The 18,532-nt window shown below is 41.2% G+C and overlaps 1 protein-coding gene and 1 long non-coding RNA gene across 6 annotated transcripts in view; one reads left to right on the top strand and one right to left on the bottom strand.

Moving 5' to 3' along the window:
* PALM2AKAP2 (PALM2 and AKAP2 fusion) overlaps nt 1-18,532 on the bottom strand; it is a 330,921-nt gene that overhangs the window by 115,579 nt on the left and 196,810 nt on the right. For all 5 annotated transcript variants that reach the window (XM_045882883.3, XM_054509339.2, XM_045882884.3 and 2 more), the window contains one exon: nt 17,895-17,980. In XM_045882883.3, the coding sequence (XP_045738839.1) occupies nt 17,895-17,980 (86 nt within the window). The remainder of the gene's footprint in view (nt 1-17,894; nt 17,981-18,532) is intronic.
* The window catches only part of LOC129046057 (uncharacterized), a 38,108-nt gene that overhangs the window by 7,483 nt on the left and 12,093 nt on the right, over nt 1-18,532 (top strand). The window lies entirely within an intron of this gene.

Here is an 18,532-nt window from a genome sequence, read left to right as displayed (position 1 = left end):
AAAATGGGACTGTAACATTTTCCCAGGAATTCCCAAGTTTCCTTCTGAACTTTTAAGTACAGGTTGTTTGTTCATTTATGGAAAGAACCATAAGGCTTTTCAGTAATATTAGGGGTGGAGAAAGACTACATCTTGACATCTTAAATAATTCTTATTATTGCAGAGGTAGTTTTCCCAGTAGTTTCTGACCTAGTCATCAAATGTTTTAATATTGAGAACTATCCAGTGAGAATGTAGACTTTTTCCTTCTACAACACAAAACACATTAAATTCCTTATCCTAGTGTTAAGATAAGTTCACCAAAGATGATGAACTACATTGCAAAGGCGTTTTAAGTTTATATGATGTCCAGAGTAAGTTATTTACTTACCTGGCCAAAGTGTTAAGATCTTTTAAATATGGAGAATGCTAACCGCTGCTTCGACAGCATGTTTAAAGCTTCTGTTGGGATGGGACCATGGCCAGTGTAAAATCACTTTAGAAGCCACAACAGCTTATGATAAGGTCAACTAAATATGCAGAGCCACATTATTCACGCAGACTCTGCACCTCCTCAGGTCAACGGCTTCTCCACAGCTCCTCCTTACTTGCTTGCTCTCCTCCCTCCCTCCTTTCCTGCCTCCTGTCCTCCCCACCGCCCCCTTCCCTCTTTCCTTTTCTTTTTAGACCACTGCCTGGCTAATTTTAGGAGCAAGCACTGCATACTTAAATACCTTAAGAAGCCTGTTATTCTGACAGATAACAGAAATGGGTAAAGCAGCCAGGTATCCGAAACAGTCTGTGACTCCCGTGAGGGGCTCAGGCACTGAGGAGCCCGGGTGCTGGACTGATAAGTAATTTATAGCCTGGTTGAGATAAGATAGGCAGGCACCGAGACCAGGACAGCGTGTTTGGATAGAAGACTGTTGATGCTCCTGTTTTTTATTTTAAGCATTTTCTGTACTTGCTTGGGATGGGGGAGGGCATATCACAATGCCAGAGCCAGGAAACTAAGAGCTAGGGGGAAAAATGACTTGTCACCCAAGCCACGTCCCTCATTTGACAGTATAGCCAAGTGTCCATGAAATATAGAGTCTCTGGAGCGAGAAGCCTGGGATTGGATCCTGATCTGTCCCTTATTAGCTGTGTGAACTTGGGAAAGCCATCTCCCCGAATCCTCACATGTAAGAGGCAGATCAGACTTCTACCATATATGGTTGTTGTAAGTATAATGAGATCATCCATGTAAAGCTGTAAGCTCAGGGCCGGCTACAAGGTCAGAACTCAGTGTTAGTTGTTATTAGCAAAGAAAATGAATCCTAGGTGGGGAACAGAACTTGCATAGAATCACCCAGCAAGACTGGGTCAAAGTCAGGACTCAAATGCCAAGCCTGCTCACTCTCAGTCCAGTATGAAGTTCTTTGCTGTAAGTTTGCTTCCCTTGGTATTTTCATCATTTCTATAGCAAACAGTAAACAACAAGAACCCTTTCCACCTCACACTCTTCCCTTCATCCAGAAAGCCCTGCTCACCGGCCCTGGCCTGTCCACCTCCTCCCCTTCAAGGGCCTCTTCCTCAGCCTGCCCCCAAGGCTATTATTCCCCAACCACAATCTTCTTCCCTCCATTCCCATCATCCCGACCTTCCCCTGGATAGAGACATTCTATTGAGTGCACCCTAGAATCCTACCTGCAGCTTTGCATCTTCCCTCAAGTATCCATCAAACCCACTTACTCCAGCCAAACTCTGTACGTGCCTCCCTGCCCCTCAGTTCCCCTGCATTTCCTGACTGAGGGTCCTGCTGTCCCCATGGCCACCTCTGCCCTCTTCCTCACCAAGGTCCAGCCACTGTGGTTTCTCCTACTGTCCCTACTGCCTCTGCATGGTCCAATCCTGCCTCCTTTCTCACCTGGACCATTCACTGGACTCTTAACAGGCATCTCTGCCTTCAGCCTCTCCCCCATCTTGTCTACAGTGTACGCAGGTCCTAAACCACTCTCCAATGGTTCTTCTTGCCAAAATTAAAATTCCTTCTTATTCAATCATTCACCCATTTCACAGATATTAAGGTCCTGCCATGTACAAAGCATCATTGCATGATGATATGGGGGGGACACATAGGCAGAGGCTTTCTCTCTCTCTGGGACCACTGAGCCTGGAGGGGGGATGGGGGCTCTCCTTGCTATTTCCTCCAGACTACTGTCCTCCTTTCTCAGTAAACTCTCCTCCCTCACCACTTGAAGATTTCAGCACCTGTCACTCTGTCCACCACCATTCTGATCATAAATCATTACAATAAAATGCTCTTCTGACTGGTCCCCATTTGAGTAGGTTTCTAGGAAATTTCTTTTTAAACACAAAGGACCAACTCCCAAAAATAACCTTTTAAAGCACATTGAATAAAATAGTTCTTAAACTTTTAGTTAAAAAAAAATTGCACTTTTAAAACATCAAACAAACTAGACTTTCCTGTAAGGCAAATTCTAAGAAGAATTTGTTTTTGTTTTTGCTTTTTAAGATTTTATTTATTTATTTGACAGAGAGAGAGACAGCAAGAGAGGGAACACAAGCAGGGGGAGTGGGAGAGGGAGAAGCAGGCTTCCCACGGAGCAGGGAGCCCGATGTGGTGCTCGATCCCAGGACCGTGGGACCATGACCTGAGCTGAAGGCAGATGCTTAATGACTGAGCCACCCAGTTGCCCAAGAATTTGGTATTTCATATGAAAGGATCAACGACAGTCTGTGACTCCTGTGAGGGGCTCAGGCACTGAGGAGCCCAGGTGCTTGACTGCTACATCTCTGACATTTACCATGGGTGGATTCGGTTGGCCTTTCCTTTTCCCTCCTATTATCTGTGTCATTCTTCTCTCTTTCATTCTCTTAATCACAAACACCGTCTTTTCAGACATGTCACTTGCACAAAAAATGTGTGGCTTGAAAGTTACTGATTCCCTCCATGAGGAAAGCATACTTTTTGGTCTTTGCTCTGGATCTGAACTCCAGGTGAATGGCTGCTTGTGAAGTTAACCAGCTCAACATTCCTGAGAAAAGGAAGAGCGCTCACCACGGGCAGGAAATCCGCAGGCAGGACCTTCCACGGATTACTTTACCTTCCTGTGCCTCAGTTTCCCAGTCTTTAAAATTGGGACAATTACATAGCTATCTGTATCAACAACCTGTGGTGAGCGTTGGATGCTCACAAAGTCCATAGAACCTACCTTTTAGATTCTCAGCAGGTGTTAGCTACTTATGATTTATCTGTGCCTGTCTATGTTCTGTAATTTCCCGATGTTTGGTCCCAAGAGCCAGAGTGGTCTTAGATCAGTTCAGCTCTTGACTAACTCCTTCTCCTAGAGGATCATAACTATTTTCCTGTTGTTAAATTTTAATTAAAATATTTGGGGGCACCCGAGTAGTTCAGTTGATTTCAACTCAGGTCATGATCTCGGGGTCTTGAGACTGAGCCCTGCATCAGGCTCCACGCTCAGCTGGGAGTCGGCTTGAGATTCTCTCTCTCCCTCTCCCTCTGCCCCTCTCCCCTCCCTCTCTAATAAGTAAGTAAGCAAGCAAGTAAGTAAGTAAGTAAGTAAATAAATAAATAAAATATTTTCCCAATTATAAAAGAAATGGGTCCTCATTATATGGAAAGCACTAAACTGTGGGCTCTGGAATGTTACAGACTTCCGACTGAATCCTAACTCCACTCTTACAGATTCTATGACCTTGGGAAAGTCACTTAACTCCTCAGAGCATGGATTTCTGCATCTGTAGCACCGGCGGGACCAGGAGGGTACCTGCCTCACACCTGCCTCACAATGTAGTTGTGAGTGTTAAATGAAATAACGCAGGTCAAGTAACATAGTGCCTGGCCCTAGTGCATGCTGGGAAAGAAGGGGAGGACAAATCAGGAAGGGAAGAAAGAAGCAAAGAAGGGAGAGAGGGAAGGAGGAAGGAAGGAGAGAGGGAGGGAGGGAGAGAGAGAGGGAAGAAGGAGAGAGGGAAAGGGAGGGAAGAAGGGTGAGAAGATAAGAGAAACAGGAAGGTGGGTCAAGACTATCACAGGATAAGAAAAGCCTGATGAAGTCCACATGAAGGAAAAAGGTTTATTTTAATAAACTGTCAAATACAATGAAAAATGCTTAGAAACAGGATGCATTTTTTCTTTCAAAAAGAAAAAGATTCTCTGCCTCTTTTGCAATGCCATTTCTCTTAAGAGGGATTTTCCTTTGTCACTCATGGGATAAACTTAATATAAACTTGGAAATTGTTTTCATATTTGGGTTTTGTTCATACTTTCTTTGCAAGAACGAACATATTTAAAATACATCAAGAATAATAAAAATAATGGCTCTTAGTGGATGAATGTTTGTCTGTTTCTCAACCTTCAATAAGCTTTGATAGTCAAAATTTCCAGAGGATTTAGTGACATTAATTTGAAAAATCACCCTTAACATTTGAATCTGTTTAAATATGGTACACCTCATATAAAAGCATGCAACACAACATTCGATAAATCCGTTTTTTACCTAAAAGCTAACAAATGCTGTGTAACAGAGCAGTGCAGGTATCTTAGGAAACACTAAATGAAGAAACTGCCCTAAGCTCAGGCATGGTGGGGATAACGGTCTCCTAATAAATATTGCAGGACATCTATATGCTGAATTTCTCCAGATTCCACAGAAGGTCTATTTATTCACTGTGGGCCAAGCTTCCCTTATTTACTGAAGAGGCAGTTCTGTTTTATCATATTCATGAATCACCACAGTAGAAAGATAACGAAAATGTAATCAGAATATAGATAGGATGAGGACCAAGGGCAAGTCTGAAAAACAACCAAATCTCGGGCATGAAATCTAATCTTATCCCACCAGGTAGACTCCAGCTTTGTATTGAAGAACAAATGCAAACAGAACTACATAAAAGCTCCCTTATTGATCACGGGCTGTGAGAACCACTTTATACATTTGCATACAAGCTTTGTCATTCTGTTCTACCAAGCAAAGCAGTGTGACATAGTCATTAAGAGCAAGGGCCGCCTGGTTAGATCTGGGCTCTGAGACTCCTTGGCTATGTCCTTGGACAAGTTACTTAGTCTCTCTGTACCTTTTCTTCCTCTGTAAATTATTCATAGTACCTCTCTCACAGGGTTGTGGTAAAAAGCAAATAATATAATCCCCTAAGCATCCAGGGCCCTGATCCATGAACGACACATGGAAAGTTCTCAATAAATTAGAATAAAGAAATATTCTTTAAGAAATATCACTATCAATATTATGCATATTATTCTCATTATTCATTTTTCTAAACTGAACTAGACTAGAAATTCATCATGTTAGAGATGAAAACTTAGTGGTCTATGAGCATTTGGAGAGCATGATGACCGATTCAAGATTCAATACCCTACCCGCTTAGCCCAGTTCCCTTTGGGAGAGGGAGTGGGGATTGCAGCAGCTGGGACTTTTTCCTTTTCAGAAATAGACATAAGTGTGCTGAGCTAAAATAAATGTCATATCTCCATTGGCTCATTGCTGAAGAAGCAATTGTTGCAATAACAATAGGCTCAGGCTCGAGTTACATCAAAACAGCCTTGCTCTTGGGATGGAAGCCTGTTGGTATTTTGCCGTCTGTTCTCCTAGCCAATCAATCACCTTGTCTGAGCATGTTTTCTCTCTTTACATCCAACTTACACATATGTCATGATTTTCACTACATTAACCACAAGTTTGCACTCCAACAAAAGAAAGCAAGGAGGAAGGCCACTGGGGGATGGGTAGAAGAAAGAGATGGAAGGGAAGGCATTTGCTAATTTATCTAAAGGAACATTAGATGCTCACTTAAACAATCTTAAATACTTGTATAATGAAGCAAGATGTTTCTGCCTATGAATCTGACAGATATTCCTGAGAATTACACTCAAGATTTATGAGACCTCCGTGATGCCCAACTTGTTTCAGAAGGACAAGGCCTATTGTAAATGGCTACATGAATAATTTGTTTTTTAGGAATGACTTGTGACCGTTCTAAACGCTCCCAGATAGTCATGATAATTTATTAATAAATGAACTTGAGAGGCAAACCCCTGCTTAAGCGGGACCCGATTGGCAGCTTTCCAAGAGCACCAAAGACCAGTGGCTTCTGCCAATGGGTTCTGCATTTGATTCCCTTACCTTAGTTCTATGGGAAGCCATAGATTTCGGTACTTGCCAATGAGCCCCTCATAAGAAGACAGGCTTATCTGCAAATGGGCTCTGACCTACATGGACAGAGACTATTTCTAGAGCTTTATCATCATTAGTTGCTCCCACTGCTGGAATGTTAGAAATGAACATAAGAGGAAATGCACTGGTGTATCCAGGAAATATTTGTGAATATATCAGAACTTTGGCTTGGAAGATCCAGGCCACTGTCATCTATTTTAGGAGGTGACCACTCAGAGAGAGGGAAATTTTACCAAGTAATAGAGTTGGTAAAAGTGCAAGAATATTTCATCAACATTTTAAAAACCGGGATGATGAAGCTATCTGCAGAAAATGAAATCAGGCCAACACTGATAGCCCAACTAAAATTAAAATTCTAGAATGGGCTTCAGAAAAATCATAACATGCCCAGATTGAGGAAAATTTGTTGTGTGTTTTTTTTGTTTGTTTGTTTTTTTTCATTCAGGAGAAACAAACAAACTGGGGACAGAGTTCCCTATAGTTTCATTTCACAGAGAAACCAATGAGGTACAGATCTTGCCATGAGTCAGGTTTGGAAGCCTTTATTTCTAGAAAAAAAAGTTAGGAGAGGTCTGTTGATAGGCTATCAGTATATTTTGTGAACGGAAACTGTATCTCTGTCTGATTTAAAGCTTCATATAACACATTGTAATCCCTGAATGAAGTCATAGTTAAAAAAAAAAAAAATCCCAAACCACAATAATCAAATGCATTAAGCAATTATCTTCACCTCCTTTGCAACACCCCCTCCTGACTAGGGCTGCCAGACTTAGCAAATTAAAATATAGGATGCCCAGTTAAGTTTAAATTTTAGATAACCAATAAACAGTTTCTTAGTATGTCCCAGGCAATATTTGGGATACACTGATACTAAAAATCTATTCATCGCTTCTCTAAAATTCAAGTTTAATTGAGTGTCCAGTATTTTATCTGGCAAAGCTACTCCTGCCCCATCCTGAGAGCACCCCTGCTTTAGCTAATAGTAAAGCTAATCTGCATTCATTAATACTCAGATCGAGAGGTTAAGCGGTGTCTTTCTACTGGGTTCAAATTCTCCCTTTGAGATCTTTGATAAGTTACCTAACTTGACTGTGCCCCACTAGCCACATCTGTAAAATGGGATTAGTCAGAGTCTCTCCCTCTCAGGGTCAATTTGAGGATTCTATAAGATGGGACCCGGAATGGCCTCATGAAGAACTGAGCTCATAGCAGATGCTCGATCCATATTAGCTATTATTGTTGACAAGGGAAAATGATGAAGAAATAAAATGGCAAAGAAGGACCTGGATCTTTGCTTTGCCAGGAATATCCCTTATCTATACATAGATAACGGAGAGCTGTCGATGGCTATGATTTCATTTATTTGACTTTCATTTTATTGGATAAATAGGGAGTAACACGTAGGAATGATAATAACCAAGTTGATGCAGCTTCTTATGGTCTACAGCATCGCCTTTCATATCCATTACCTGGTAACAATGCAAAATGTATATTTCAAAAAAAAAAAAAAAAATTCAAGACCGTGATTGTCCAACAGGGACTACTGTGAAAAGGTAGCAGTAGGGTCTTGGTATACCTCCCACCCTCTCAGAGATCCACTACTCTACATAGCTTAAAGGATTAAAACAATCTATGATAAAAATATCTCCTTTGGCAAGGAAGCAAATTGAGAGCAATCTTTATGTATGGACACAATGTGGAAATGACTTCTGCCCCCCCCCCCCAAACAATCCTCGGTGTTGTCATCGTCAAATACAAAGGGCAAGTGGTTCCACAGAGCTGGAACAAAAGACCCTCAGCAGAATGGCTTTTTAAAAGCCACGTCCACAGAAAGCTGTAACCTGTGGCCTCTATTCATCACCGGAAGATTCTAAATGCTTTCCCCCTTTTGTAACGGAGAACATCTGCCCTGCCAGAACAATCTCTCTCCCAGCGGTAAATTTTACATATAGAGAAGCAACATCCTTTTTTAAAAATGTTGCTTTCCCACATCCTTGAGTAGGAAACGTGCCCTTGTTAAATGGTTTTACAGCCAGAATCTCCAACCTGCCTAAATGGTACCCATCTCGTTTCTCAGCTAAGCACAAGTGAGAAATACTGCATATGTTGTTAAATTAATTAAACAAAGAGGCCATTAGACTGAGGTGGTTCCATTGCCATGTAAGAAAACCAAAATCTAAGCCTGTAAATGCTTCAAGGTTATAAAATCAAAACACTAAGGACAACCAATTACAAGAGCCAACTAGGCTTTAAGCTGTAAGCAATCAATAGTTTCTTTGCTTTGCTTTTGCCTTTTCTCCATACAAATCTCTCCCTGAGTTCCCATCTTTGGAGCCTTGCTAACCACTTTTGATCTAGTGCTGCCCAATTTGAATTGATCTTTGCTCAAATAAACTTAAAATGTTTAATAGGTCTCAGTTTATCTTTTAATAATGTAAATAAGAACAAGGCTTCTTTCTGAAAAAAAAAATTTCTGCTGTGTTAGAATTTTCTGGGCTCCTTTTTGCAAATACGTTAAGTTTTTAGTACCTCTATACAGAACAAGAGGGCAAGGTACAGATGGCATTTGGGATTTGGTTGGTGTACATATCTGATTAAAATGACTCTTTTTTTGCAAATACTTAAGTTTTTAGTATCTTTATATAGAACAAGAGGGCAAGGTACAGATGGTGTTTGGGATTTAGTTGGTGTACATATCTGATTAAAATGACAGACAAGTCACATGCTTTCTACTCAGAAGATAGTTCTTTAGCACAGATTGATAGAGTTCCAACACGACTGATGTAGTTTTTGAACAGTCATCAAACAAACAGAATTCAAGAAAACAATGCGTAGCCCAACAGGTGCAATTTCTGGCTCCCAGCAATGCACCCAGCTGAATAAAGCCAAGACACTTCCAGGATGTTGGCACTGGGTAGTTTACGCCACAGAAGAAAGAAAGCCCTGTCACGAGCAAATTCATTTAAAATCTAGCATTAAGCACCTTCCTAGCGCCTTTATTTGCAGCACTACTCTTAAACGTCTGTAAAGTGATCGCCTTTCTAGCTTGCCTTGTCCACAGGATAGGAAAATGCTAGGTTGGGGCTTAGCCATTTTACTGGCTTTTTAAGATTAACGGGATGTACTTAAATTCCCTTTGAGAAAACAAGGAAATATTATGATGTATAAAAGGTAACACTGAGGTGGTTGCCGGGAGCTGGAGAGTGGGTATTTAATGGATACATTAATGGAAAAAGTTCTGGAGGTGGAGGAGGGTAGGGATGGTTGCAGAGCAGTATGAATGACGTAATGCTACAGAACGGCACTTACAAATGGTTAAAGGGGTAAATTTTGTTATGTATGTTTTACCACAATAAAAAAAAATATGCTAATAAAGATCATCAATTATTTTTAAAAGCTGAGATGTGAGGGGAAAATAAGCAGACAGAAAAGCGAGGAAGAAAAGAAAGGAAAAGAGGTGGAAAGAAAAGAGTCTGATGAGCCCGCACCCCTACCCAGGGCAGTGGTGTGGCTGATGTCAGTGATACTAAAGAGGAAAAAATGAGTTGAGCCCCTCCCCCCTGTCCCCTAACTATACTCCCACCCCGAGTCAGGAAGAGGGTCCCTCACTTGGAAGACATTGACTGAGCCCTTGAATGAGAGGGGGCCTTGAGCGGTGGAGAATTTATTAACAGAGCCCACCCTTCAGTGAATAAAGGCAATCAAGCCATTAAAAACTTAGCTGCATACAAATGGTCCATAAGCACATGGAAAGATACTCAGCATCATTACCCCTGGGGAAATGCAAACCAAAACCAAGGTGAAATACCACCTTGACACCAACTAGAATGACTACAGTCAAAACACAGACAAAAGCAAGTGGTGACTAGGATGTGGAAAAAGTAGACCCCTTATCCATGGCTGGGGTGAGTATAAAATGGTGCAGCCACTTGGGAAAACAACCCGACAGTTCCTCACAAAGTTAAACATACATTTACCATAGGACCCAGAAATTCCACTCCCAGGTGCATAGCCAAACACATGAAAACTTACGTCCACGCAAAGACTTGCACGCAAATATTCACAGGAGCATGATTCATAATAGGCAGAAATTGGAAACAGGCACAAAGTCCATCAGCTTGTGAAAGGGCTAAGAAACAGCAAAACACTGGCATACCCATTAAAAGGAATACTATTTAGTGCTAAAGGAAATGAACTACTGGTTGAGGATACAACGTGGATGAATCTCAAAAACACCATGCTAGGGATTGAGCCCCATGTCGGGCTTCCTCCTCGGCGGGGAGACTGCTTCTCCCTCTCCTGCTCCCCCTGCTTGTACTCTCTCTCTCTCTCTGTCTGTCAAATAAATAAATAAAATCTTTTTTTTTAAGATTTTATTTATTCATTTGACAGACACAGAGAGAGAGCGCATGAGCAGGGAGAGAGGCAGAGGGAGAGGGAGAAGCAGGCTCCCCGCCGAGCCAGGAGCCTGATGTGGGGCTAGATCCCAGGACGCTGGGATCATGACCTGAGCCGAAGGCAGACGCTTAACCATCTGAGCCACCCAGGCACCCCTAAATAAATAAAATCTTAAAAAAAAAAACCCAAAACATGCTAAGTGGAAAAAAAACCATACACAAAAGACCACATGTTATATGATTCCATTTATATGAAATGTCCAAAACAGGTAAATTTATAGAGACAGAAAATATGCAAGTGTTTGCTTGGGATTGTGGAGGGAATGGAGATTATCTCTCATAGGGCGTGAGGGATCCTACGGAAGTGATGAAATGTTATGAAATTGGATAATGGTGATGGTTGGTAAATTTAAAAATTGTTAAATTAGGGACACTTAGGTGGCTCAGTCGGTTAAGCATCTGACTCTTGGTTTCAGCTCACGTCATGATCTAAGGGTCGTGAGATAGAGCCCTATATTGGGCTCCACAATCAGTGGGGAGTCTGCTTGAGATTCTCTCTTTCCCTCTCCCTCTGCCCCCTCCCCCACCCATGCATGAACACATGCGTGTGTACGCTCCTTCTCTCTAAAATAAATATATTTTTTTAAAGATTTTATTTATTTATTTGAGAGAGAGAATGAGAGACAGAGAGCACGAGAGGGAAGAGGGTCAGAGGGAGAAGCAGACCCCCCGCCGAGCAGGGAGCCCGATGCGGGACTCGATCCCGGGACTCCAGGATCATGACCTGAGCTGAAGGCAGTCGCTTAACCAACTGAGTCACCCAGGCGCCCCTAAAATAAATATTTTTTTAAAAAATTGTGAAATCATACACTTAAAATGTGTGAATTTTGTGGTATGTAAATTATATACCTCAATTAAGTTGTGTTTAAAAAAAAAGAATGGTAAATCTGAACTGTAATTTAGAGGCTCTAGCAAGTGAAAAACAAACAAAACCCTGAGGAAAGTGGCACATGAGAGGAAAGCAAGAAAGGAGCCTGAAGAGAAAGACCCTGAGGTGAGAATATGAGGACTAAGTTTGGGGAAGGCCAGCCATCCAGCCTGATCAGTCTAGATAAAGACTGGTCTTCATTTGTTCATTGGTACATTTGTTCGTTCGACAAATACTGACAGGTGCATACGATGTGCTGGACACTCCGCCAGGTGCTGGGGATGCATGCCCTATGGAATTACATTCCAGGAGGGGAGACCGGATGTTATGCATGAACATCTGTGGCTATTTATGCGACTGGCTAGGAGAAGTATTAGGTTCAGTGAAAGCATGTGACCAAGACTGGTCAGAAAGTAGTGCTGTTTGCGGAGATAATATTTGAACCAAAGACTGGAATATAAAGAGAAGTTAACCATGTTAGGAAAGGGAGGGAGGGAGAGGAGGAAGACCAAGGAAGCCATGAATAAAAGCCATGGGGTTTTAAATAGCAGAGCACTTGCTGGAGTTTGGTTTGGGTGCTCAGGGCAATGGGAAGGACAGCAGGGCTTGAGTGGAAGGATGGTATCAGGTTGGCCTTTTGAAAGGATCACTGTGGCTACAAATAGGCTGGGTGGAGAGGGCAAGGATGGGTACAGAAAGAGACGTGGTGGAAGACAGGCTAGAAATGAAATTGCAATTAAGGTAAGGAAATCTGGAAAGCCAGAAGGAGACACCTGAGCCTTGGTCAGTGTTCAAAAGGAAAGGAATGGAATCAAAGAGTTTTGAATAGGGAAGTCCTTTCTCAGGCTAGTTGGAAACTAGAGAACCAGGAGCAGTGACAGGGCTCACGTGGCCACACCTGACCCTGTGTTAGTTGTATGTGGATACAATGTTTCCCCAAACTGACCTCCATAGTCACCTGGAGCACTCCTTAAAAATGCTAATTCTCAAACCCAGATCTTCTGAATCTGAATTTTGAAAGAAGAAGCCTGGGAAGCTGTATTTTTACTGTTTTGTTTTTTTTTTTATACACTGGCTGCAGGTGATTCTGAGTCATGCAAGTTTTAGAAAATTCTGATCCATCACTTTTCTAAAAAAACAATGTCTAGACAAGCAGCAAAACCCAATAAGGTATAATATAGAAGCTATTCTGAAATCTGAGTACCCTTTCCTTCTAGTGAACAGTGGTAAGTGTCCATCGATAGACAAATGGATAAAGAAGATGTGGCATATATATGTGTATAATGGAATATTACTCAGCCATAAAAAAGGGATGAGACCTTGTCATTTGAGACAACATGGATGGACCTAGAAGGTGTTATGCTAAGTGAAATAAGTCAGAGAAAGACAAATACCATATGATTTCACTTATGTGTAGAGTCTAAAAAACAAAACAAATGAACAAACAAACAAAGCTGAAACAGACCCATAAATACAGAGAACAAAGTGATGGTTGCCAGAGGGAAAGGGGTGGGAAGATGAGCAAAATGGGTGAAGGGGAGTGGGTGATACAGGCTTCCAGTTATGGAATGAATATCACAGGGATAATTTATAATGAACTTATCCATTCATCTATTCGATGGACATATTGGATATATTAGGATCACTTTTTTTTCCAAGTCTATTCATTTACGCAATCTCTACATCTAATGTTGGGCTTTAACTCATGACTGTGAGATCAAGAGTCGCATGCTCTTCCGACTGAAGCAGCCAGATGCCCCTACTCTGTTCACTTTTTAAAAGTTGTTTTTACCTGTTCTTGTTTCAAGAGAACCACTAACCTATTTCAGCCTGTATCTATTCCCTAGAACACAAGGATGGTTATACTTTAGGATAACTTCTACATTACATCTTACTCTGTTTTGCTGCTTGCCTAGACATTGATTAAAAAAAAAAAGGCATGGATCAGTATTTTCTAAAACTTGCATAACCGTGAGAATCATCTGCAGCAGTGTGAAAAACAATAAAAATCAATACAGCATAAGGAATATAGTCAATGATATTATAATAGTGTTGTATGGTGACAGATGGTAGCTATCCTTATGAGCAGAGCAAAAGACTGACTTGTCAAATCACTATGTTGTGCACCTGAAACTAATGTAACATCGTGTCAACTTATACTTCAATTAAAAAAAAAAAGGTGAACATAGTATACTAAGAAAACAGTGATGGGTGTGTAGAGTGCTGGTTTTCCGCATCTATGGCATTGGCACTCATGAAAAGTCGGTACAATTCCTGGTAGATCTGAGTGTATTTGTTTCCTAGGGCTGCCATAACAAATTCCTGCAAACTTGGTGGCTTAAAACAACAGAAATTTATTCTTTCTCAATTTTGGGGTCAGAAGTTTAAAATCAAGTATTGGCAGGGCTGTGCTCCCTCTGAAGTTTCTAGGGGAGACTCCTTCCCTGCCTCTTCCAGCTTCTGGTGGCTCCATGTGGTCTTGATTTGGGCCTGCACATATTCCAATCTCTGCATCTGTCTATTCACGTGGCCCTCTTTCCCAGGTGTGTTTTCTCTCCTTCTGTCCCTTGTAAGGACATCATTGGACTTAGGGCCCACTGGGTTAATCCAGGGTGATCTCATCCAGAGATTCTTAACTTAATCACACTGCAAAGGCCCTTTCTCTAGGAAGAGGTCACATTCACAAGTACCAGGGTACAGGACTTGGACATCTCTTTTCGGCAAGGGGTGGGGGGGAGGAATGGGTTCACAATTCAACCTACTACTCCAAGTAATTTAAAATTGGTGAGCAGGCCCATATGATGCTCCTACCCACATTGGTATATTTAGAGGGTGTTTTTAATATAAATGCTCTTAGTTCAATGTTCCTCAGAATGAGAGATGTTTATTTATGAATGAATTTACTCCTCTGAGTCATGTATATTTTTAGAAGCATGACTCTGTCATTTCAAAATAAGACATGGTCTTAAAAGGCTACATGTAGTAGACAAAACCACATTCAGACAATTGTGACATTGCAAAAATTATTTTGCACCATTTTCAGAAAAAATTTCTAAGCACTAAGATAGATATGTCTATTATAAGAAGAGCAATATGGAGGATACTAAACTATTTTAGTGATTTCTCCTGATATTCCCCTTGACAAGTGTCAATGAATTAAGTTTTATTGTAATTAGAGTTTTAATAGAATAGTTTGTTTTCCCAGGGCAGAAGGCAAGGAATAGCTGATATTGCCAGGCTATATGAAGTAGCTATTAGAAACAGTAATAGCTATTAGAAACAGAAACATAGATATATGATGAGGAGTCTGTAGTTAATTAATGAACATTGGGCACTTATAGTCACAGGAAAAAAAATAGTACTTTAGGATAGGTATAAGGACAGGATAGATACATAAAGCAGTATGGGGTGGGAACCACAGTAATAAACAAAGGAAAAAAATTAGTGATTGCTGCATAACTGGGAAAACCAAAGGAGAAGATCTAAACAGAAGCAGTTCCTTAAGTTATATCCACCAGAGGTTTCACAAATTCTTTAGTGAGTAGAGACTGGCATTAATAGAGGAACTTAATAGTATTTGTAGAAATTTATCGGTGTATTTATTTATTTATTTATTTAAAGATTTTATTTATTTATCTGAGACAGAGAGAATGAGAGAGACAGAGAGCACATGAGAGGGGGGAGGGTCAGAGGGAGAAGCAGGCTCCTCGCCGAGCAGGGAGCCCGATGCGGGACTCGATCCTGGGACTCCAGGATCATGACCTGAGCCGAAGGCAGTCGCTTAACCAACTGAGCCACCCAGGCGCCCCATCGGTGTATTTAAATATACTTCTATTTTGGTTAACTTTTAAAAGTGTATGGTGTCCATTCCTCAGAGTGGGTTCAGTTCTTAAGAACTAAAAATCCTCTGTTAAACATTCCCAGCTATTCATTAAAAGAGAAGAGAAAGAGAGATCAAGAATGACATCTATCCATCGATAGATGAATGGATAAACAAGATGTGGTATATATATGTACAATGGAATATTAAGCAGCCATCAAAAGGAATGAGATCTTGCCATTTGCAACCACGTGGATGGAACTGGAGGGTATTATGTTGAGCGAAATAAGTCAAACAGAGAAAGACATGTATCATATGACCTCACTGATATGAGGAATTCTTAATCGCAGGAAACAAACTGAGGGTTATTGGAGTGGGGGGTGGGGTGGGAGGGATGGGGTGACTGGGTGATAGACATTGGGGAGGGTATGTGCTCTGGTAAGCGCTGTGAATTGTGCAAGACTGTTGAATCACAGACCTGTACCTCTGAAACAAATAATACAATATATGTTAAAAAAAAGAAGAAGAAGAAGAAGATAGCAGGAGGGGAAGGATGAAGGGGGGCAAATTGGAGGGGGAGACGAACCATGAGAGACGATGGACTCTGAAAAACAAACTGGGGGTTCTAGAAGGGAGTGGGGGGGAGGATGGGTTAGCCTGGTGATGGGTATTAAAGAGGGCACGTTCTGCATGGAGCACTAGGTGTTATCCACAAACAATGAATCATGGAACACTACATCAAAAACTAATGATGAGGGCGCCTGGGTGGCTCAGTTGGTTAAGTGACTGCCTTCGGCTCAGGTCATGATCCTGGAGTCCCTGGATCGAGTCCCGCATAGGTCTCCCTGCTCGGCAGGGAGTCTGCTTCTCCCTCTGACCCTCCCCCCTCTCATGTACTTGCTCTCTCTCATTCTCTCTCTCTCAAATAAATAAATAAAATCTTTAAAAAAAAAACTAATGATGTAAGGTATGGTGATTAACATAACAATAAAAAATTAAAAAAAAAAAAAAGAATGACATCTAAACTGGCTAGACCCAAATACAACTTTAGTCAAGATCCTGGTTCCAAGGATCAGCAGACTGGGATTAAGCAGCAACCTTATACAATGGGACTTGGACAAGACTTGCTTCTATCAGAATATGCCATTTGCCTTTATAAAACAAACTCTAGCCTTTCTGATCATTTAAATGTCTGCACTGCATCTGCAACTGTACTGGCAACACAGCTCAAAAATGAGTTCTTAAAAAGATGACAGATTTCAAAAGGGAGAATCTAAATCCATCAAGTTCATCTGCCTGTCTCTCTCTGTCCAAAGTGGCCATAGATGCAAACTTCCGTTTTTGCAATAATAGCCAGTGAAACACTAATACACCATCGAATCTTCATTATTGACTTGCAAATTCTGCTAAACATAATAACATATTTATAAGCAAATGAACTTTCAGTGCTGGATAGTTATTGTTTAGATTTGTTGACTTTTTTGACCGATCAGGCTACTATCCCTTCTTTCATTTAATTTCACTGTGGCTTTTTTGTTTGCTTTCTCTAACATTTGAAACATAGATAGCGCAAGTCCAGCCTTCACATTACAAAGGAAAGCTTGGGTAAATTCATCCTGTATATTCTTTTGTACAACCTCTACTAATAAATCCAGGAGTGAAATATATCTAGGTATATCTCAACGTAAAAAGGGACACTACTTGGGGCACCTGGGTGCCTCAGTCAGTGGAGCATATGACTTTTGATCTTGGGGTCATGAGTTCAAGCCCCATGTGGGGTCTAGAGATGGTTTAGAAAAAAGGGGGACACTACTTTTTGCTTTTCAAAGAAAAATTCATAAGTGGCATATACTTAAATTCTAATCATTCAAGCAAAAATGTTAGAAAGCCCTCCTACTCCCCAGCCTCTGTTAACTGAATCATAAACAGAATTTCAAGAAGGAAGAACCATTCCTTTGTGTCTAATCTATTAATAGAGAGGAAGTGGTTGAGTCTAATAAATTTTGTTATGGATTCCTTAATCTAGGCAATGACTATAAATTCATGCATTTAATTTGAACAGTGATAATTAGGTTAATTTCCAGATGACTCATTTGGCCACTGGTGTTCCAGCTGGAGTGGGTCACATGCTGCCTTCCCACTGAAATCACTGGAAATCTTGAGTTAAGATCAAGGCTCCTTTTCCCTCTCTGACCTTTCTTCACAATGCACAGTGGGGTCCCAGTTTCTGAGCTCAGAATGTTCAGATTTGCTCCACTGTGCCCATGGGGTTACCACTTGCAGACAACCTACATGCAGGTATTCACTGGAGATGCTGCAACAAGCCCATTGGAATTCACTTCTTGGATTCTAGCTTTCAGGTGGTTTCCTAATCCAGATGCCAAATTTCAGAAAATCTTATGTCTGGCTGACTCATGGAGGATCCAGTGAATAGAGAGAGAATCCCAGCAGGGTTGAGGGGCAGTGCTCATTTGGCCCCTAGAAGTCTTCCAGAGGCTTGATTTCCTCTAGTGATGTACTTTGAGAACCGAACTAAAGAAGAGATCTCTTACCTTGACAGTCATGTCTGCGCTGGATGTTTCTGTGGCATCTGAGGCTGCCTCATCTCCCTTTAGCAGCATACTCTCCCACCCGACCCCTGAAAAAAACAAAAACAAAAACAAAAGTGCCATTTGAGCCAAGTGCATTCAGCTGTCATGGATAGACACCTAACTGACATTTTGTAGGTTCTAATCCCATGTGTGTTTTAAAGGAAACCAATGTTGCTCCACAGTTTACCTACTGGGTAAGCATCTTTTCAAAAGTGTGGCCAGTCAATACCTCCTTTGTTTTTCTCTAATCTCCAACTTTGGAGTCCATTGTCCAAATCCGGTACCTTATAGACCGTTCCATTCCCAGGCCAGAGTGGAGAAGAGGTTGGAATGAACTCTTCCAGAATCCAGCCCTCCTACTGAGGTCTTATTGGGGGCTTAAAGTGAATCCCAGGACACTGAAACACCCACATCTGAATCTATTCAACACAGAACCAACTCCAGATTATTCATTGCCCTCCATTCCACACACGTACTGGAAATGACTGAGAGTTTGTATTCACTTTTAAAATGTATATATGTTTTCTCTCCAAGTCTTGATAAATGTTAGTGTTCTTTTTCTTCTTCAGCTGCCAAATAATCTCCAAGAGTAGACACAT

Source organism: Mirounga angustirostris, unplaced genomic scaffold (genome assembly GCF_029215605.1).
Source record: "Mirounga angustirostris isolate CCGP_5_RB_7025 unplaced genomic scaffold, mMirAng1.0.hap1 SCAF_15, whole genome shotgun sequence".
Classification (NCBI taxonomy): Eukaryota; Metazoa; Chordata; class Mammalia; order Carnivora; family Phocidae; genus Mirounga; species Mirounga angustirostris.
This window is presented reverse-complemented; position numbering and strand designations above follow the sequence as displayed.